This window comes from Ranitomeya imitator, chromosome 3 (genome assembly GCF_032444005.1).
Source record: "Ranitomeya imitator isolate aRanImi1 chromosome 3, aRanImi1.pri, whole genome shotgun sequence".
Lineage (NCBI taxonomy): Eukaryota > Metazoa > Chordata > Amphibia > Anura > Dendrobatidae > Ranitomeya > Ranitomeya imitator.
The window spans coordinates 127375386-127398882 of record NC_091284.1 but is presented as its reverse complement, the minus strand read 5'-3'; the positions used below and the strand labels follow the sequence as shown (position 1 = coordinate 127398882).

The window sequence follows — 23497 nt, the reverse complement described above, 5'->3', positions numbered from 1 at the left end:
GTGTGAAGTTTCCACAGTGATGGTTTGGGGAGCCATGTCATCTGCTAGAATAGGTCCACTGTATTTTATCAAGACCAAAGTCAGCTACCAGGAAATTTTAGAGCACTTCATGCTTCCATCTGCTGAGAAGCTTTTTGGAGATGGAAATGTAATTCTCCAGCAGGACTTGACACCTGTCCACACTGCCAAAAGTACCAATACCTGGTTTAAAAACAACAGCATCACCGTGCTTGATTGACCAGCAAACTCGACTGACCTTAACCCCAAAGAGAACATAGGTTTATGTCTTGATGAGGTCGCGGGTGTCCTTGAAATGCATTGACCTGTAAACCTTTTAATAAAATCTGTTGATTTTATCCTGCAACTCAGTCCTTATCAGCAGCGCAGTTGAAGACACCTCCTTCCTACTTTCCATTTATCCTGGGCACATTCCTGACCGGTGTCCTGCAGCAGTTGTTTTACTTGCCTATCTCAGGTTGAGATTTGCAACCACATCAGGTGAGTAGTCTCACATTAATATTCTCCCATTATCATCAGATAAAACCCTATTGCGCTCCTTTCTGTCTCCTAGTCCTTTTTCTTCCAATTCAAAGCAGTCACAGACTACTCCTTTCCGGCAACTCTATGACTTCTGTTGAAGTTACATTGACGGAGCTGCTGCTTCTCTTCCATCCTGCTCTGTTGACAGGGTGTGATTGACAATTTCATGCTGATTGACATTCAGCTTCCTGAGGATAGCTGTGGGTAGTAAATGTTGCGCCTTTTCTGCTGCTTTTTCTCTGCACATTGTCTATAAGTGTCTGCACCATTCTACTCAATAACAATCTTTTTTATTGTGTTTTTGATTAATCTTTTGATTTCTTTCCCCCTTATTTGAGGAATTTTTAGTGCAGATCCCAAAAAGTGTTTTTACTGTTTTTTTAGGGTACAGAAACGCTTCAATTCTGAACTTAAGAATGCAATGGCTTTTTTTCATGTTTTTTTTTAAGTCTCCACATAGAAGTGTATTTTTTGTGCAGAAATTCTGTTGTGTTTCATTCCTCTCTTTTATAAAAGTTGGGACTTTGCCTCTGCAGCATGGAAAAAGCACTTGGAGATGACTTCTGATTCTTTCAGCTTAAAGGGAACCTGACACATGAAAAAACTCTATTACCCTGCAGATATGTGGTTAAACTGCTGACTAACAGCTTTCTGAAGGGGGGTGGCACCAGCGGGAGTTCAGTCTTCGCTCTGTGTATAGAGAGTGATGGTTGTCACCATGCCCCCGACAATGACTGACTGCGGCTCAGCATTATGGCCGGCAGTCAGTGCTGGGGCTATGGTTACAGCCACTGCTCTCTATACACTGAGCGGTGACTAAATCCAGCCGGCGCCACCCCTATGACTGAAACTCGAACATTAATTTCCTCCTGGCAGCAAGCTCTAACTATGGGCGCCCAGCAGATTCAGAACACTATTAAACTACAGATTGACCCAATATGTACAGGTTAATAGCGTTTTTTCACGTTACATGTACCCTTGAAGGCTGGTTTCGAACTTCTGCATTAAACCTAGAGCTAGTCATTAGTGTTCGGGATCGGTTCGGTTCATCGAACAGGGAGGTGTTCGCCGAACTGTTCGTCGATCGTTCGACGAACACCGTCGAACTCCATTGAAACCAATGGCGGGCAAACACAAACACATGGAAAACACATAGAAAACACCTTAAAAGGTGTCCAAAAGCTAACAAACTGCTCAGAAGACACAACAAACATGGAAAAATCACAACTATATATAGTCATGCAAAAAGAAAAGAGGTGGAGGAGTAAAAGGAGGAGGAGACACAGATATAGGCATGTCATGCCCTTCTAAAATCAAGAAAGGCTGGAGTAAAAATCTAAACTCACTCTACCAACACCCAGACGTCTTGACAAAAAAAAATAAAATATCTTTAGATAGAATGGCGGTGGGTCCATTCAGAACACTTTCCTTAGAAGACATAGTGGTACCCCCGTTGGGAGTTGTGCCAAAAAATGAACCCAATACATTCAGACTAATCCACCATTTGTCATATCCAAGGGGCAGGTCAGTAAACGACAACATCGACGCGGAACCAAGTACAGTACTATGTACTGTACCTCCTTTGATGAGGCAATCAGGTGGGTCAAGAAGTTGGTAAGGGGCACCCTAGTGGCCAAAACAGACATTGAGGGGGTGTTCCGAGTACTACCTGTGCCTCCGAATAGTGTCCTCCCATTGGGCTGCTTCTAGGAAGGAGCATACTACATAGATTGCTGTTTGCCCATGGGGTGCTCCATGTCCTGCTCACTATTTGAGGCATTTAGTTGCTTCCTTGAATGTGTAATCATGGACGTTTGTAAGGCGGCACATATTATCCATTACCTTAATGACTTCTTATGCCTTGGCCCAAAAGATTCGCCACAGTGTGAAAACACGCGGTAGTCCACCTGTGAGAAGGAGAGAGCTGGAGGGAGAGTGGACACCCCAGAGCTGAGGAGTTAGATTGAGAAAGAAAGAAGGCGGTGTAGCTTGCTTCATGGGTGGGGTACTCTGCTGAGTAGCAGAAATTACTACTAGGCCCATAATCTTGCCAGGGAGTAGAACCCTGAGGAGAAACAAAATAATTGGTCAATACATCCCTAACTTTTATGCCAGAAAGGGGACGGCGCGGAGGAGGGCCATGTGGTGTTGGCCTAATTACACTACGCAACATGTGTTCATCATTACCATCTGAGAAGCAATCATGTATGCGGGTACAGTTGTGCAAAATTACTGATGCTTTGATTACTTCATTTACTGTAGCCTCACTGAGCTGTATGGCAGTCTGTAGGACACGCCATTTGGCCACCAGAATACCAAAGGCGCATTCCACCAGTCTGCGCGCCCTAGAAAGGCGCAAATTAAATATCCTCCGACGGTGGTCCGGGTTGCGCCGGGGATAAGGCCTCATGACGTGTCTGGTGAGTTGGAAGGCCTCATCTCCAACCAAAAAAAAGGCAGTGCTTCTGCAGTGGAGCCTGGGAGTTGTTGTGGTGGTGGGAGGTCTAAATGGTTATCACGTAGCCGCCGACCCATTATAGACGAATTGAAGACCCTAGAGTCTCCAGTTCGGCCATAGGCCCCAATGTCTACAATTATAAACCTGTAGTTACTGTCAACTACAGCTAACAGAACTACAGAGAAAAACTGCTTATAGTTGTAGAATTGGGAGCCAGAGTTCGGCGGCTTACGTACCCTAATATGTTTCCCATCCACCGCTCCAATGCAGTTTGGGAAGTCAAAATTGACCTGGAAACCATGGGCTATTTTGAGCCAATCAGCCTGTTTTGGCTCAAGCATCACAAGGTCCTTAAGTCTATCCCATAATTGGCGACAGCTTAACCGCACAATGCCAGAAATGGTGGACCGGCCAATCAAAAATTCAAGGTGGAGACCCGCAAAGGACAATCCAGTGGACAGAAATCTGTAAGTGAAAAATAAAAAAAATATCAGGTCTGTTTCAAGAGTGAACATAAAACATGAATAAGCACAATCATATTTGCATTTGTCTGATACTAGATTAACGCTGGAAAGGGAAAAATGTCATTAAGAGGGCTTAACTATAACAGTTACGTCACTTTGTCAAATCTGCTTGGGACATAATGTACACATATTCCGGGAAAAAAAAGATTAAAAACAAAAAAAGGTAAAAAAAAAAAGATCATCAACATACAGTATGTGAGGATGTAGAATACATACCGTAACGTGAGGAGAAGATGCTCCTCAGCGGAGATAGCTTTGCGCAGCCTTGTGTCCTGAAATGTTATTCCTGGGCGTAATATCTCCAACAATCTGTCAAATGTTTGGATTGTCATGCGACAGTAGAGATAAAACTTTTCAGGATGTTCCCGCAGAGCTGTATATAGCCGATGAAAATGGCCTTTAGTGAGGCATTTAGTCAGAAGAGGATGCACCCACATTCTTCTGCTCCTCCTTCGCGGATCCACAATCACAAGGTATGGGTGCCCAAACCGACGAGACAATAGCCAGTTGAACAAAACCTGCTGCGTTGGGGTGAACTGCAGGTTGTCAGACATGGTACAAATGTTACCACAACACTCCAACAGTTGACAAAGCACAAAATGACCATATGGGAGTGAGCCACCTGTTGTAGAGGCCTTAAATAGGGTTGATGAGGGTAATTTAAATCAATTTCAGCCGCCAAAACCGTTAAATGTCCATTTTGTCAGGTTGCGTGAAAAATACGCATTACGGTGGGCATACGGATTACATACGCAACATTACATGCGCAAAATACGTGACCACACTTTGCCTACGTAGTTCTTACGGATCACCGTATTTCTAATTTTGAGGCGTATTACGGCCGTAAAATACGGGACCGTATTTTTCAATGCTGAGTGCGAGGCCGGCCTTAGTCTGTATAGCGCCCACAGCAGCAGCGGTGCCGTCTAACACTAAGCTGCAGCAGTGAGGAAATGGTGTGTGCACACTGCTGATAGGCTGAGAGACTGGACCGCCCCACTGTAAATGCGGGAAAGAAAAAAAAATGGAGATCGGAGTTATTTCAGCACAGATCTATCCCCCGCCCACTATACACTGAAACAGTCTATTAACAATGATAAACAGTTTTAATGTGCAAATCAAGCGAAGCTTTTGCTGAACGAACAGTTATCGAACAGAAACTCGAACAGCCGAATTTTAAGCAAATTGTTCTGGTTCGTCGAACGTCTCGAACACCGCCCAAAACTGCTCGAATTTGAGATTGGCGAACAGCTCAACTCGATCACCGCTCATCTCTACTAGTCATGTCTGAAAATTGCAGATGAGATTGACTCCATGTACAGCTTTGCATGCTCGTGTGCAAAGCAGATGAGCACAGGAGGCTCATGATGACATGCTCTAGTTTGGCTACATCACACTAATGCACACTTTTGCATTGACCAATGTTCTGCGTGAAAAATCATTACTGTCCACAGGCACACTGACAGCACACTGATCAAAAATACAGCAATCCAAACCCAGCCTAAAGCAAAAAAAACCACGGTGTCTGGTAACCTTGGCAATGGGAAGTAAATGCTAGGATTAAAAATCCCTCAATTTTTGAGCGCTGAGAACTAAGATGACTTCTAAAAAAAAAGGTCAATTGAAAAGTTGCTTGTATTCACAAGCAATTTTTCATTTGACCTATTTAACAAGATGAGACAACCCCTTCGAGTCATTTTGCAGCCAACAATGTGCAAGGAAACAAAGAGCTGCCAAACGGCGCCAAATTTTTTTAAAGTTCAGTTACAAAAATCATTGTTAGCATAAAATGCATATATTGAAGTGAGAAAAACAATCAGAAATAAAACGCCGCCGATTACTGTTAAAAATCGTTATTGAGCAAAAATATCTAATCAAGACTTAACCAGGTGCGTTATTCTTAAAAGAAAAATGTCATGATTTTCTGAAGAAAGTATAGTGGTTTATTGACTAGTCCACAGAAAAACCAAATTATAGAAAACATAAAAATAGATTGTCCATGTGTAGATATCAGCGCTTTTCTTGTTACTCATCTTTCCCAAAGTCCTGAATGGTAAAGTCATCTGTCTGTGTGGAGTTTGAAGGTCATCATGGCATGGAGTAGCTAACAGCTGTTGTTCCTCGTGTCTTGTCCCATGTCCATTGAGAATGATGGTGAAGGAAGGGAGGTGACCGTCCCACGTGACAAAAAGCCCCTCACACCCTCCTAAGAGACGTTTATATATGTTCAACACAAATCACGTGTTCCCTGTATATGGAGTTAACTTATACTCTGAGCTACATACACAGAAATAGCTTTTGATAGTGTCAGCAAGAAGCAATGTGCTCAGTACAGAATAAAAATAAGAATAATTAATATTTAACAATTACAGTCATGAATATGCGGCTCCACCTCCCATAGGGGTGGAGCCGCATATTCATTACTGTAAATGAGCGGCCCCACGTGACCGCATACAGTAGAAGGTGCGGCCAGGAGAGGAAGCAGCGACAGCCAACGAGGGAGCTGGGTGAGTATTTTCAGAACAGCGGGGGGGGGGACAGGGGGTGGGGACAGGGGGTGGGGACATGGACCTTTATTTTATACACGACAAACTAAAAAAAAAAAAGGATTATTCATATCTTCTCTGCAGCAAACGCTGCTGCACAGAAGATATGAATTGCGGTTTCAGCACGATGCAGGGGACAGCGCTAAACTTTAGCGCTGTCTCCTGCACGCTCCGTGTGGTACCCAGTGGGCACACGGGCGGCACACGTGTGCCGTACGTGTGCCACATAAACGCAGGGGCACACGGACACGGATAATTCCGGTACCGATTTTTACCGGTGCCGGAATTATCTGGACGCGTGGGACTGCCCTTAATCTGTCAATGCTCTACAGATAAAAAGTGCATAATATGTGTATGACCAGCGTAATTGTTTTACAGTGGAGAATTCTATAATGAATGTAAATTAATTGTGAATGCATACACTATCATTTCTGGTCCGCTTATTGGTAACTTAAAGTATTTAACAGTTTTGACACACTTTTTGAAAAATAAATATTTTTCTTTATGATTTTACATGTTTCTATATTTATGTGGTATGTAGGCAGATCATTACTGATATGTTAGTGTGAAGTACGCGCTCAGCTGTTTGTGTTTAGCTGTGTGTGCAGAAACCACATTAATGTAATATTAATGTAATATTTGTTTTAAGGGAGGAAAATCTATAAATGTGAAGATCATTGCTGATGTAATTACCACTGAATATATTGATCACTGTCTGTCCAAATGTATAGTATACTGATACAGTACACAGTAATAGGCCGGGATCACACATGCGAGAAATACGTCCGAGTCTCGCATGGTAATACCCGGCATTGCCGCCGTCACTCAGGAGCGGAGAGTGCGGCCGCATAGCAATACATGCAGCCGCATGCTCCACTCCAGAGAGACGGTGGCAGTGCCGAGTATTACCATGCGAGACTCGGACATGTTTCTCGCATGTGTGATCCAGGCCTTAAGGTTCATCAATTTAACCCCTTCACCATCCAGCCAGTTTTTACCTTCCTGACCAGACCAAATTTTATAATTCTGACCAGTGTCACTTTATGTGCTAATAACTCTGGAATGCTTCAACTTATCCCAGTGATTCTGAGAACATTTGTTAGTGACACATTGTACTTTATGTTAGTGATATTTTTAGTTCAATATTGTTTGTGTTTATTAATGAAAATATTGAAATTTTGGAGAACATCCTGCAATTTGTAAAGTTTCAGTTTTTATATCCTTAAACCAGCTGTACAAAATAATTAATAAATAACATTACCCATATGTCTGCTTTACATCTGCATCATGTTTGGAACTTAATTTCTTTGTTAGGAAGCACTACAGTCAAATTGCTTCAGAACTTAACAACTTTTGAAAATATGTAGAACATTTTTCCAATAAAATTTCTATGCTAATTTTTTTTAGGGACCACATCATATATGAAGTGACTTTGAGGGGTCTATATGACAGAAAATACCCAAGTTGACACCATTTTAAAAACTGCACCCTTGAAGGTGCTCAAAACCACATTCGAGAAGTTTATTAACTCTTCAGGTGCTTCACAGGAATTAACCCTTTCACTTCAGCGCCTTTTATTTGCCTTCCTTACAGGGCCAATTTTTTTCAATTCTGACCAGTGTCACTCACTTTATGAGGAAATAACTCTGGAATGCTTCAACATATCCCAGTTATTCTGAGACTTTTTTGTGACATATTGTATTTCATGATCGTGGTAAAATTTGTTCAATATATCTTGCGTTTATTTCTGAAAATATCAGAAATTTTGTGAAAATGTGGAAAATTTCGCCATTTTCAAAATTTAATTTTTATGCCCTTAAACCAGAGAGTTATATCACACAAAATAGTTCATAAATAACATTTACCACATGTCTACTTTACATCAGCACAATTTTTGAAGCGTAATTTTTTTTTTGTTAGGAAGTTAGACGGGTTAAAAGTTGATCAGTAATTTCTAATTTTTCCTTAACAAAACCATTTTCTTATGGGCCACATCATATTTGAAGTGACTTTGAGGGGCCTATATGACAGAACATACCCAAAAGTGACACCATTCTAAAAACCCTCAAGGTGCTTAAGATCAATTCAAGAAGTATATTAACCCTTCAGTTGTTTCACAGGAATTAATGAAATGTGGAAAGAAAAAATGAACTTTTAACTTTTTCCCACAAAAATGTTACTTTAGCCCCAAATTTTTCATTTTCACAAGGGTAACAGGAGCAAATGCACCATAAAATGTGTTGTGCAATTTCTCCTGAGTACGCAAATACCCCTTCTGTGGTGGAAAACTACTGTTTGGGAGCATGGCAGAAGTCAGAAGGAAAGGAGCACCCTTTGACTTTTGGAATGCGAAAATTGCCTGGAATCAATAGCAGATGCCATGTCACATTTGGAGAGCCCCTGATGTGCATAAACAGTGAAAAAAAAAAACACAAATGATCCCATTTTGTAAATTAGACCCCTCAAGGAATTTATCTAGATGTGTCATGAGCACCTGGAACCCTCAGGGGCTTTACAGAATTTTTAAATGTTCAGCAGTGAAAATTAAAAACATATTTTTCCCACAAAAATGTTATTGAAGTCAACAAAGTTGTTATTTTCACAAGGATAGCATGAAAAAAGCACTGGAAAATTTGTTGTGCAATTTCTCCTGAGTACGCTAATACCACATATGTAGAGGAAAACTCATGGCAGGGCTCAGAAGGGAAGGAGGTGTGTTTGACTTTTGGAATACAAAATCGTCTGGAATTGATAGCTGACGCAATGTCGCATTTGGAGAGCCTCTGAGGTGTTTAAACAGTGGAAACCCCCCACAAATGACCCCACTTTGGAATTTAGATCCCTCAAAGAATTTATCTAGATATGTGGTGAGCACATTGAACCCTCAGGTGCTTCACAGAATTTTAAAATGTTGAGGTAAAAATAAAAAAATAATATTTTTCCCACAAAAATGTTGTTTTAGCCCCATATTTTTATTTTCACAAGGGTAACACAAGAAATTGGATGCCAAAATTTGGTGTGCAATTTTTCCTGACTACACTGATACCCCATATTTGGTGAAAAATGACTGCTTGGGTGCATGGCAGGGCTGTTTAAGGGAATGAGCTCTATTTTGGCTGAAATGGGGTGTGGTTACCATGTCACATTTCAAGAGCCCCTGACATGCCAAAACAGCAGAAACTCACACAAGTGATCGCATTTTGTAAACTTCAACTCATTCAAGGAATTCATCAAGGGGAATAGTGAGTATTTTTTAACCCTCAGGCGATTCGCAAATGTATAAGTATGGGGTGAGTAAATTAAATATTACTATTTTTGGAAATGACACCCCTCTGGGAATTTATCTACAGGTAGGTGTAGTGAACATTTTGACTCCATAAGTGTTTTCCAGAAACAAGCAGCAATGAATTTTACTGAGTGAAAAATGCAAACTGCCACTGCAGTGACCAGGAGACCAGGACATTGTAGTGACTAGTACATTATGTCCAGCTCATGCTTCTGGAGAAATGCACCCGTAAGTTAGGTGGGCTTTCATCCCTACAGAAATGCCAAACATGTGGTTTAAGCAAACCTTGGGGCTCAGGAGGGAGGGGTCACTTGGATTTTGGAGCGCAGAATTCGTTGGATTTCTTTTGGGGAGCGAAGAGCCATAGCACTTTTACAGAGCCTTTGTACTACCAGTAACATGGAAGACCCCTATATTTCCATTAACGGATGACAGACCTGAGTGGGGACTTGCTTCTTTTGTGGATTGAGATGAAGGTTTTTTTGTGAACATTTTATATAAAATTTTGGATCACGTTTATCATGCGTTATATGCTGAACACTTACTTTGGGGTTTCCATCTAAATCTCTTGAGTGACGTGATACAGATTAAACCCCCAAGGGAGCGACTCACTATAATGAGGCAGCAGAGTTACTCTGGACTCCATCTGGCCTCTGTTCAGCATTGTCCTTCTTTTCAGAGGTGCGCAAAACTGTGGTGGACCTTGCTTTTCTGCACGCCTAAAAAGACGGATACCGCCAGATCACAGCTCAGGCGGCGTCCACAGTGACTTCATCTGCCTCATTATAGTGAATCTTACATCGGGGGTTCCGTCTTAATCATGTATTTCAGAGATTTACACAGAAACCCCAGTATGAGCTCAGAGCACAGGATAAATGTCAGCCGAGCTTTGCTGCGATCTTTGGGAGGCAGAATGAACAAATCAACAGCAGGTGAAGAATTGGTTTTACTTATTTTTTACGCTGTTCCTCTTGCAGTATAAGTGATTGGACAATTTTATTCTTCGGGTCAGTGTGATTACAGTGATACCAGATGTATATAGTATTTTTATGTTTGGCTGCTGTCACACTTTAAAAGACACACATTTTTGCAACGACATATTTAGATGGCTAGAATTGTTGCATATGACAGAGACATGAAATGTGAGGGCTTGTTTTTTGCAGGATGAGTTGATTATTTTATTGGTACTGTTTTTGGGCACATGACATTTTTTGATCACTTTCTATTCAGATTTTTGGGAGGCAGAATGAACAAAAAAACAGCTTTTCCATAATTGTTTTTTTTTGGGGGGGGATTGCTGTTCCAATTGTGGTAAAATTGATGAGGCAGCTTTATTCTTCGCGTCAGTTCGATTACAGCAATACCACATTTATACAGTTTTTTAATGTTTTGGTGCTTTTTACCCCTTAACATCCAATGACGCCTCCCCTTGTTTGGTGCGAGCTCCGGCGATGAGCCTGAACCTTTTCCGGCACATGACAGCTGATCTGATCAGCTGTCATGTGCCCCTAACAGCCGTGAGTGGAATCACGATCTACCCGCGGCTGTTAACATGTTAAATGCTGCTGTCAAACTCTGACATCGGCATTTAACATGCACACGCAGGAATCACGTAATTACTTCCTCCCATCGGCGCCCATGTTACACGACCGCGGGTCGCCAATGGGTTGGCATGACAACCCGGGGTCAGCAGGAGACCCCTGTGGTTGTCATAGCCGGATAGCTATGAGCGCCGCCCAGCGGTCCATGCTCATGGCAAGTCAGCATATCTGCTACATATCTGCTGCAGCCCTGCTCTATGTAGCACAAATGATCGGATGAGCGCAGCTTCTAGTCTCCCATGGGATCTATTGAAGCAAGTAAAAAGCAAAAAAAAATGATTTTGAAATGTTAAAAAAATAAAAATATATTACAGTTCAAATCACCCCCCTTTTGCCCCATTCAAAATAAAACAACAAAAAAATCAAATGTACACATATTGGGTATCGCCTGATCTATCAATATGTAAAAAAATTATCCAATCGGTAAATGGCGTAGCAATAAAAAAAAATTGAAACTCCAGAATTACGTTTTTTTTGGTCACTGCAGCATTGCAATAAAATGCAATAACGGGCGATCAAAAGATCATATGTACAGCAAAATAGTATCTATAAAAACGTCAGATCAGCGCACAAAAAATAAGCCCTGACCCGGCCCCAGATCCCAAAAAATGGAGACGCTACGGGCCTCGGAAAATGTCAACTTTTTTTTACAAACTTTGGAATTTTTTTCCACCACTTAAATAAAAAATAACCTAAACATGTTTGGTGTCTGTGAACTTGTAATGACCTGGAGAATCATAATGGCAGATCAGTTTTAGTATTTAGTGAACATGGTAAAAAAAAATCAAAAAAACAATTGGGGAATTGCACTTTTTTTGCAATTTCACCGCATTTGGAATTTTATTCCCATTTTCTAGTACACAATATGGTAAAATCAATGGTACCATTCAAAAGTAGAACTCATCCTACAAAAAACAAGCCCTTACATGGCCATATTTACGTAAAAATAAAAAAGTTATAGCCGTGGGAAGAAGTGGAGCAAAAAATGGAAACGTAAAAACAGAAATACCCCAGTCCTTAAGGGGTTAAACTATTTTCTAGAAAAAAGAATTGTTTTTACATTGCTTTATTCTGAAAGCTATAACTTTTTTATTTTTCCACTGATGGAGCTGTATTGCAGCTTGGTTTTTGTGGGACAAGATGTCGTTTTCATTGGTACCATTTTTATTTCCATTTGACTTTTTGAACATGTTTTATTCCACTTTTTTCAGTGGTATGAGAATAAAGCAAAGTTTCTTGCTCATTTTTTGCTTTTTTTACTATGTGCACTGAAGGGGTTAGCTAGTGTGACAGCTTTAATGGTCGGGTTGTTCCAAACGCGGGAATACCAAATATGTGTATTTTTTTTTTGTTTTTACATAAAGTATATGAGGCTCATCAGTAGTAAAAAATATATATGCCACAGGACTACTTAGCTTATCCATAGATGATTGGTTTCACATAATCTGATCCTCAGCACCTCAGGGCAGATCCCCTCTTGATATAATGCCTAGGCCATTTTATCATTTTTTATCTACCTAACAAGGGATATAGTAGGGTATCAGCCGTCGAGGAGCGGGGGGTGCCAATCACGCGTGATTTGTTAATAGGGTGTCAACCTCCGCTGACAGGCAGGGACAAGATAGGGACAGTCCCACATTGCCACTATATCCTTGAGGGTCAATTTCTAATCATGACAGTCGGCACATTGTATATATGAATAAGTATCTATCCCACCCCATAAGGGCCTAATAGGGGTAGTAGGGACAGTCAACGGTGAGCAGAGGGGCCATAGGTAATAGGGTGCCGACCTCCGCTGATAGGTAGGGTGCATATAGTGAAGTGCAGGGTTAGGCACCACCTTGGCCTTTCCTATTGGATGCTGTTGTTATGGTGATGGTTTATGTAGTGCACTAATTATGATATTTTAAATTTAATTAATAAAAGGTAATATTTTAGTCATTTAGTACTGGGGTTTTCTCTGTGAATTTGTTGCTAAATATACACCCAAGGATATATTTTTTCGAGAATGCATCAGGTTGGAATATGTAAGCTGTGCAGAGTACATCAAGTCGTGTAATAAACTAGAGTAAATTGAGAAATAAATTTAGTAATCCAATGATGAGTGGTACAGTTTGAAGCATACTTTTATGCACAGTCCAGGTTTGTAGGGGCAAGTGTCACACTGAAAAATTGTGTCCTTTCTTATCCCCCTTCTGTAACACACTTTGCACCTTCCTTTCTTTCCAGATTGGGAGATCTCACCTGGGAAATGTTGCCCTGGTACTATAATGGAACCTTCAATTCAAGATGTACTGGGGCCTTCCCCTTCCTGACTTCCAAATATTAGGGCCTTGATTGCTCCCTCATAAAGCTGAAGAAATGTGCTGGTCTAGCTTGCACATGGTGATACCACTAAAATTCTGAAACTACAATTACTAGACGCACATCAGTAAAAAAAAAATTGCTGAGCGACTACAACTAAATTACGCTTACCGTAGTTCTTTGCAGTAGAAAAACTGTAGTATAAGAACTACAAGAATTTTCCACTAAAATTCTGAAACTGCAATTACTAAACCGATGTCAGTAGAAGCAATTACCTAGTGCCCACAACTATCTGATGCTAATTGTGATTATATTTTAGTAAAAAATACTGTAGTAGAAGCAAAATACTACAGTATATTTTTTACTGTGGATTACATTGTCTGTAATCTATCAACTAATCTAAATTATTTTATTCTAGCTACTACAGTATATTTTTACTGTTCCTAATCTAGGCCTATCAACTAATGTAAATTATTCCTTTTATTTGATTTTTTTAATTAAGAAAAAAAATGGATACCAGTTAGGCTACGTTCACATTAGCGTTGCGCGTCGGCGACGCAACGGCGACGCAACGCGCGACGAACCAAAAACGCGCGCAAAAACGCGTTTTGCGATGCGTGCGTCGTTTTTTGACGAAAATCGGACGCACGAAAAATGAACTTGTTGCATTTTCGTGCGTCCGACGCTAGCGTCGAAAACGACGCACATGTCGAAAAACGCAAACAAAAAAACGCACGCGTCCCCTATGTTAAACATAGGGGCGCGTCGCCGCTGCGTCGCCGACGCAACAGCGACGCACATTAGCGTAACGCTAATGTGAACGTAGCCTTGGTGATGTGTGTCACTGATTAGTGTTGAAAGGCTGCAGGACACACACAGTGAGGTGGCACAATGGGGAAAAGAAAATTCCTAACCCAAAAGTGAGAAAGAATGACGATCAGTGATGTGCGTCTGATCAGCATTCAATGGCTGTAGAACGCTCACACAGAGGTTGTGCAAAGGGGTGGAGGAGAAAATATGGACAGGAAAAAAAAGTCATGTCAAAAACCGAGCACTGATGCCAATCAGTGATTTGCATCACTGATCAGTGGCTGCAGGATGCATGCACAGAGGTGGTGCAAGTGTGGGGAGGATGAAAAAGGAAAAAAAAAAGTCCTAAACCAGAAGCGAGCATAGATGCCAATCAGTGTTTGTCACTGATCAGCGGCTTAGTAGCTGCAGGACACACTCACGGAGGTGGTGCAAAGGGAGGTGGAGAAAAAATCGACAGGGAAAAAAACTCTCCAAAAGTGAGACGGGATGCTGATCAGTGATGTACGTCAGTCATCAGTACTCGGAGGCTGCAGGACGCACACACAGAGGTGATGGAAAAGAAAAAACTTCCAACAATTGAGCAATCAAGTACTAATTAGTCATCAATTATTAATCAGCGCTCGGCGGCAGAACCCCCTTCAGGCGGGGAAGGGGTTAAGGAGAGGGAGGTAGGGGGAAAGTGAGATTTGGAGGATTTAAAAAAGCAGGGGACAGGAACAGGTCAGGAAGGTCTTGATCTTCTATTCTTCAGTCAGCAGAAGTGGTGGCACAGGCTAAAATTGCCTGTGGCACCTCAAGGCTCCACAGATCCGCAGCAGAATGACATAGTAACTGCTCTGCACATGTGTCTAAACTGGAATGAGGTAGAGCAGTCACTGAGTGATCAGACAGCTCTAATGCTCAGAACGTTATCATCCAATCGTACCAATCAGCACTGGGGTTGCGGTCTTCTAGCACCAAGCTATAATCGGTGATGTTATAGCACCGATCATAGCTGGACTTCAGTGTTTCAATCTAATATGCAAAAACATTGACATCGCTGTGATTGGCTGTTCAGAATTAAACAGCCAATCAAAGTGATTGTAGTTGGGGGGAACACGAAACGCCCCGGCACCGAGTACAGGTGGCTTGCTGTCAGACATAGCAGGCACCTTGCCTCAATCACCTTATCCGAAGACATGGTGACCGGAGGTTCCTATGATGTACATTTACGTCATCGGTTGTGAACCCCTTCCCAACCATGACGTTAATTTACATTGCAGACAGTGATGGAGTTAATATGGCCTGGAAAAAATGTCAAATGGAAAATACAAAAACCACTGCAGATTTCATTTTAAGTAATATTAAACCTGAAGGTGAATGAACAATAAAAAGCAGCATTATTCTTGCCATTGGATGATAGACATACAAAACATATGTCAGTAAGAACTGTCCGGCAACATTTTCAATTTTAGTATCGTGAAACTGGGACTTCATGATTTTTTTTTATGTAAGCCATAGAAAGAGTGAATAGAGCCTTATAAAAATTGAGGAACAAAGCCTGTTATGTATAGGGGATTTACAGGATTGCAGACATCCGTTTTTCACTTATCTGTTAGATGCCCTTTTCTCAGAGATTGAACACGTACTATTAAAGTGTATTGAGCTGTTCACATGTCTATATTATTTTGCGGACTGAGTGTGCTAAAAAATCACAGAGATATGTCCGTTTTTAATTGGAGTGATGGATCAAAATTATCCATACAAGTCTATGGATCCATAAAAATCACATGGATGGCAACAATGTGTAATCCGTGTGCTGTCTGTGATTACCATTGCAATATATAGTAGAAGCTTTTGAAATTTATTGTTTTGTTCCTGTGTGAAAATCACTGATGGTAAAAACTGACACTGACCAAACACTGATGACAAACACTGATGACTCATTTTGCATAAGTAAAAAATCACTGACGTTTGAATGAGGACTGAGAAAGATATAGATATTGTCTTGGAGCGTAACAATATTGTATCTTACAGTTATTAGGATCTTTAGAAGGACGTAGATCTGGGGATTTATTCTGACGGAATATATAGGCTGAACTGGATGGACAAATGTCTTTTTCCGGCCTTACTAACTATGTTACTATGTTAATTACCGTCCCCTTACCTTATCAAACTTATAACCACATCTCCTATTTGTATAAATGACTTTATATAATGGAATAATATAATAATATAGTTGCAACTAGTGGAGCATACAGGGGACTTCTGTGGATTTCCATGCCATTATAATTATTTTCTAGCACAGAAAAACAGAAATCTAAATAATAGTCTATCGTAGGACCCATCAATAAGCTCATCTATAATAACTTTCAGGCACACTTTAGGGGACAACACCCTACGGAATTGAAAGTGTTTATGAATAAACAGAAGTAGCACAGACCAGAATAGATCAGTTTATGGACACGACCAAATTGAGTGCAGAAAGGAGGCCACCACCGCTTGACAATGAAAACACAAATCATCCAGAGCCATCTCAAACCTTTTCAGCCTTTCCGAAGTGTAGTAAACTCTGTTTATAAACGTTTTCTGGATGAAATAGTCGACTCCCCAGCACTCACCACTGAGGAACAAAACGTATCTTCCACCTCTCCCCATTCCTCCACAGTCAAGTCTGGTACACCAACGAGCAAAAAATGTAACAACGTTTTGAACTTCTGACTTTCAGGCTCCATATCTCACCACCCACTACTGCTACTACCATCATTTTACAGACTATCATTTTTGCTATCTCATGCATAAATTTGTTTTGCAACTATTTAGCATGTGATTAGTTATGCAGATTCGTCATTTAACTGCATTGTTACTGTTTTGCTCCTGATGGTGGAAAAATCTTTTTCTTCCTGTCTACTACAAAATACAACCTGTTCTCGCATTCGCTAATAGCTTAGTGTGTTATGGGAAATATTACCTCAGGATTGTTTCAACGTTTTCTAAGTAGTTCTTTTTAGAACTGCTTTTGTTCTAGCACTTTTTGTTGCATATAGGGTTTGTGAGTTAATAGAAGGAAGCAATTTCTGAGAGTCAGATTTATCCTTTCCCGATATTCAGTGCAACGATTCTAATGCTTTAATTTATTTTAAAAAGTCAAAGATGGACCAATTAGGTAGAGGAAGTTTGATAATCTTAAACAGTTTATTGGGTTCTGTTTTATGCCAAGTAGCTAATATAAAAGAATGGCTGAGATTAAGACCTACAGATGGTCATGATTTGTTGTTGCATTAAGATGGTTTGCTGTTAACATAGTAACATAGTAACATAGTTAGTAAGGCCGAAAAAAGACATTTGTCCATCCAGTTCAGCCTATATTCCATCATAATAAATCCCCAGATCTACGTCCTTCTACAGAACCTAATAATTGTATGATACAATATTGTTCTGCTCCAGGAAGACATCCAGGCCTCTCTTGAACCCCTCGACTGAGTTCGCCATCACCACCTCCTCAGGCAAGCAATTCCAGATTCTCACTGCCCTAACAGTAAAGAATCCTCTTCTATGTTGGTGGAAAAACCTTCTCTCCTCCAGATGCAAAGAATGCCCCCTTGTGCCCGTCACCTTCCTTGGTATAAACAGATCCTCAGCAAGATATTTGTATTGTCCCCTTATATACTTATACATGGTTATTAGATCGCCCCTCAGTCGTCTTTTTTCTAGACTAAATAATCCTAATTTCGCTAATCTATCTGGGTATTGTAGTTCTCCCATCCCCTTTATTAATTTTGTTGCCCTCCTTTGTACTCTCTCTAGTTCCATTATATCCTTCCTGAGCACCGGTGCCCAAAACTGGACACAGTACTCCATGTGCGGTCTAACTAGGGATTTGTACAGAGGCAGTATAATGCTCTCATCATGTGTATCCAGACCTCTTTTAATGCACCCCATGATCCTGTTTGCCTTGGCAGCTGCTGCCTGGCACTGGCTGCTCCAGGTAAGTTTATCATTAACTAGGATCCCCAAGTCCTTCTCCCTGTCAGATTTACCCAGTGGTTTCCCATTCAGTGTGTAATGGTGATATTGATTCCTTCTTCCCATGTGTATAACCTTACATTTATCATTGTTAAACCTCATCTGCCACCTTTCAGCCCAAGTTTTCAGCCCAAGTTTGGTTTTGAAGAAGTGTTTAGTTTTGCTATATTTGGTTAATTGCCGAGGTACTACTCATTCTTTTAGGATTGGGGCAGCTACCAAAGTGTTTAGATTATAGCATGACTATGAGAATTGGTAGATTAGAGTCAAACATATTTAGTACTGTATATCCGCCTTGCATATTTTAGCTCTTTATCTCATCTCTTCTTTGTAAGCATTTTGTTGTCTTTATTTTGAGCCACTCTTATATTTTTGGGGCAGCGCAGAGCGTAATGCAGGGAATGTATTCTGAGAATTTACTTCGGAATCAATTTTCAGTTCTCTGGCATGAAGTAAGAGTTCTGGAAGAGGAAGAGAGTGGTTCTTGAGATTGAGAAACTCGTTATGTTGTGGCCCGATCCAGATGTTCTGATTTTACATTTTGGTGGCAATGACTCAGGGAAGGTTAACACCCTTAAATTTTTGTGGGAAATCAGAAATGATATCGCTTTAATAAAATGTATCTTGCCCAACACTTTTTTTTTAGTGTTTACTGAAATTGTGCCACATCTGTCCGGGTTTAATAAAGAATTCTGGTTTTTGGAAGGCATAAGAAAGAGGATCACCTGATTTGTAGAGAAATTCATTCCTTCTTTAGGTGGATTTTACTACAGGCATGTGGATTTGGAAGGATTTTCAAGTGGTTTCTATAGATCTGACTCAGCCAACTTGTCAGGGGTGGTCACTGATATTTTTAATATGGGTTTACAAAATATCATTGAGAGATGAATGCAATGTTTTGGGATGGTCATGTCTCTTTAGTGACTTGGCTTGTGGGCTGGACTTGGTTATTGCTTGATTCATGGTTTGGATATTTAATTTGATTTATATTTATTCATGTGCTATTTATTATTGGGTTACCTCGGTAATAAAGATTGTGGTCCATTTCATCCATACTTTGTTGTATGTGTTCTTGATTTAATGTATTATTTTATTATTTATTTATGATTGGGGCTTAAGTTACCATGACAAGGTCCCCCTTTGGTGTTTAGCCTAGGGGGATACATGTTATCACTTATGGTTTATTTGATGGCTATTGCCTTTGTAGTATTTCATGATGCTTGCTCTCCTACGTTCCCCATTTTTTGTTCTTTCTCTGTTTTTTTTGCAGTTAGTTTTTCTTGAGGTAATTTTAACCTAAGGGGATTACATGGTTGTAATGGTATCAGGGCAGATTTTAAGATGGCATCTAATTGGTGGTTTGGATAAGTCAACTGTGCACCGACACGAGCAGGTCCTGTTTTTAACTCTTGATAGCAGAGAAGATGTTATTTGTCAGCTGTTCTTCGATTGGTCCATTGAAAATTGTTGGGAAGAATATATCCTTAAATACCTAGTGCTGAGTGGGTTCTGTGCCAGTCTCGAAGAAAGAAAAAGGTCAGCGCCCACTCTCCCATCACCATTTTTTATTTTTGTCGCAATGGTTTCTAAATTTTATTATTTTATTAAAGATTGATTTATATTTATTCATATTTATTCTTGGGTTATCCCATTAATAAACTGTGCAGCCTATTTCATGCATACTTAGGTGTCTGTGTTCTTTATTGAATGTATTATTTCATTATTTATTTATAATTGGGGCTTGTGTTTCTATGGAATTTAACATTTACATTTTTCCTATTGTTTTTCATGTCCGCCTACCAGATCCGAACTTTTCTGCGTAATGACTCACATGAAGAGGAACTGAATGAGGTAATTCATACAATTCCTAGAGAAAGTAACAAGAGAGCACAAGAGCAAAGAGATCAATGCTATTTACCACAGCAACAAATTACTACTCAAAGAGAGCAAGAAGAGGTAAGGTTCCAAAAGGAGAAGGAAAGACCCCAGCTGACCAACGCACAAGAGGAAGACCAGCATTTTAGACAGAAGCATAAAGAGGAGCATTTGTTCAGAGATCACAAAGAAGAGTCCCTTGTTAAACAGCATCAAGAAGAAGAAGAAGAGAGGCTCCGCAGAGAGCATCGGGAAGAAAAGCTTCGCAGAGAGCGGAGTGAAGGAGATGAAAAGCTCCGCAGGGAGCAGCAACGTGAGGAAGAGGAAAGACTCCATAGACAATATCAGGAAGAAACACTACGAAGAGAGCAACAAGAAGAAGCGTGGCAACGCAGGGATAGCCTACCAGAAAATAGATTATGCCATGAGCAGCTAGATGTGAAACTACACATAGAAGATTCAGGGGAAAGACTTTGGTGGAAACAAGAAACTGAGACGCACAAAACAGATCAGCAGAAATATTACAGAGATCCGATTGTAGAGCATTTATGCAATGATGCCATGCAGTCCCATCTAGAGCCTGAACTGTTTTCCATCAGGCATATTAAGGAGAACAATGATGATGAAGATGACACAAGCCAGACCCTTCCTGTCTTGCCTTCAGGTTGGGGATGTCCACCATTGGTGCCACCTCCAAGTCCCTCTAGGCCTAAAAGCCCATGGGGAAAACTGGACCCTTATGACTCCAGCGAGGTATAAATATTCAGTCGTAATGTGTTTATTGTTGAGTTTTTTTGTATTAAAGGGGTTTCATGTGATTCCAAAATAGATCTAAGGGATAAAATTTATTTTTGTGGAGAATGTTGGCATAAGGAGGTTTATAGGCTACTAGATTGTGGCCCGATTCTAACGCATCGGGTATTCTAGAATATGCATGTCCCCGTAGTATATGGACAATGACAATTCCAGAATTCGCGGCAGACTGTGCCCGTCGCTGATTGGTCGAGGCAACCTTTATGACATCATTGTCGCCATGGCAACCATTATGACATCATCGTCGCTGTGCCCATTGCTGATTGGTCGAGGCCTGGCGGCCTCGACCAATCAGAGACGCGGGATTTCTACGTCGATGCTGTGCCGGTCTCTGATTGATCGAGGCCTGGCAGGCCTCGACCAATCAGAGAGGCGGGATTTCCAGGACAGACAGACAGACAGAAAGACAGACAGACAGAAAGACAGACAGACGGAAAAACCCTTAGACAATTATATATATAGAAGATGCAATGTTCACCTGAGATATCCAACATTGATGACCTATAATTAGGATAGGCTATCAATATCAGAACTATGGGTGTCTGACTCCTGGAATGTCAGCCATTCAGCTGGCAGAAACAAATGTTATGTCCTCTTCATTGTTACCAAACAAAGCACCATACAGTGACTATACCTGGTATTGCAGCGCAGTCACATTTTCTTGATTGAGACTGAGGCACAGTGAGAAAAACTCCTTTAACTATTTTTATACATATATTAGTAAGATGGAATATCCAGCAATTCAATAATATACTCATTGTATCCTTTATTTATTCTGTTTACAAGGGGAATCAAATTAAGTAGAATAGGGGATAAATTTACCTGTATTGGTTCTTCCTGGCATTTTCAGCAGAATACAAGTTTACAGGTATTTCTGATGCCTTTTTGCTGGTCACAGCTTTTGGGCTTTGTTTGCCTTTACACAAAACACTAGTTTTACTATGCATATGTTCTAGTCACCAGCTTGTCATTCCTACATGTAGGAGGAGAGAGAATACGTTGGATTTGCTACTCTCCCCAACCAGGTTCATCGGAAGTATGTGAAGAAAGGCTTTGAATTCACTCTTATGGTTGCAGGTAATGAGAAAAATGATGTTTTAAGATTTGTATGCAGATATTATAAGATAAATTTAAAATGTTACACAGTTGTCTTTATTAATATATACAGGTGCTTCTCACAAAATTAGAATATCATCAAAAAGTTCATTTATTTCAGTTCTTCAATGCAAAAAGTGAAACTCATATATTATATAGAATCATTACAAACAGAGCATTCTATTCATCCAGACTCTGGGACCTTGATTTCCCTCCTTGTGGAGTGTGTCAATGACTGACTTATGGCCATCTGTCAAGTCAGCAGTCTTCCCCATGATTGTGGAGCCTACTGAAAAAGATTAAGGGACTTTTTAAAACGCTTAGGAAGCCTTTGCATGTGTTTTTTGTTAATTTTTCTAATGTACTGAGATAATGGCTTTTGGGTTTTCATTGGCTGTAAGCCATAATCATCAACATTAATAGAAATAAACACTTGAAATAGATCACTCTGTTTGTAATGACTCTATATAATATGAGTTTCACTTTTTGTATTGAAGAACTGAACTCAAATAAATTAACTTTTTTGATGATATTCTAATTTTGTGAGAAACACATGTATGTGTGGAGCTAATTTTTAAATGTAAGTCTATGAGACTCAGAAATTCAGAAGGTCACAAATGCGGTCACGTGATGCCGCTGCCGACCAGATTCCATTGAAGACGACAACCAGTGAGTATGTTACTGTATACATTACATATACACACTTGATTGTAAAAGAAGAGATAAGTAAAAAAATCACTGAAGTGCTCAATTTAAGCCAATCCAGCTTGGGGATTTGTATTTCATCAAAACCAGACGCCCCTTGAAAAGCGATTAGAATGTGCTCCAAATTTATAAATAAAATTTTCAACAAAAATCAAGCCTCAGATTAACTATGGAGTTTAACAAGGTTACTAGACTATATTTAAATCAAGTCGGCTCTAACTTCTGATACAACAAGTGTGTCTGTGGCGAGGTATAAAGAATTTCCAAAGATCTGAAACTTTTTTTTTCAGAATTTGAGATTTGCAGTATGTTAAAAAAAAACTCCCTGTGAATATATTAGCATTAACTGTTCTGCTCCTCTGGCATATAAGGAGTCTGTAGACTAGAAATGTGTCCATAAAGCTCGACAGCATTAGACATAGCCTACTAAATCAAGTCAGAATCTGAATGTTTACCAAGCTATGTGTCTTAGCAAATTGCATCAACTAAACTATAGGATATATTCAGCTTTGATGTAGAAGCTTCTAATTATTCTCTTTTTTTCATTCAGGCGAGTCTGGACTGGGAAAGTCCACACTTATAAACAGTCTTTTTCTAACAGATCTGTATCAGGGACGTCAGCTACCAAGCCCAGAAGGTACTTAGCATAATATATATATAACCCTTTTTTAACCTTCGTCAGGCTGCATAATTTTACAACGTTAACAGGCTGCAGAGGTACAATTGTACTTTCATATATATTTTATTGAAATTTGGCCAATATATTCTGGACCAAAACTGCAGAGATGTCACGAAATTTCAGCCCTCTACGGCTTTTCGAAAAAAAAAGTTATTGCAATTTTAAAACGGAATAATTACAATTGTACCTACTCAGCCGGACGGAGGTTAAGTGCTGTAATCCCCCAAGTAAGTGAAAAAGCCTCATACTTACA

The 23497-nt window shown here is 40.2% G+C and overlaps 1 protein-coding gene across 3 annotated transcripts in view; it reads left to right on the top strand.

Annotated features, from left to right (window-relative positions):
• LOC138672955 (septin-5-like) overlaps positions 1-23497 on the top strand; it is a 160582-nt gene that overhangs the window by 93088 nt on the left and 43997 nt on the right. For 2 of the 3 annotated variants that reach the window (XM_069761410.1, XM_069761409.1), the window contains exons 2-4: positions 19881-20705; positions 21749-21842; positions 23116-23202. In XM_069761410.1, the coding sequence (XP_069617511.1) occupies positions 19881-20705; positions 21749-21842; positions 23116-23202 (1006 nt within the window). The remainder of the gene's footprint in view (positions 1-19880; positions 20706-21748; positions 21843-23115; positions 23203-23497) is intronic. The other variant, XM_069761412.1, reaches the window with a different exon arrangement.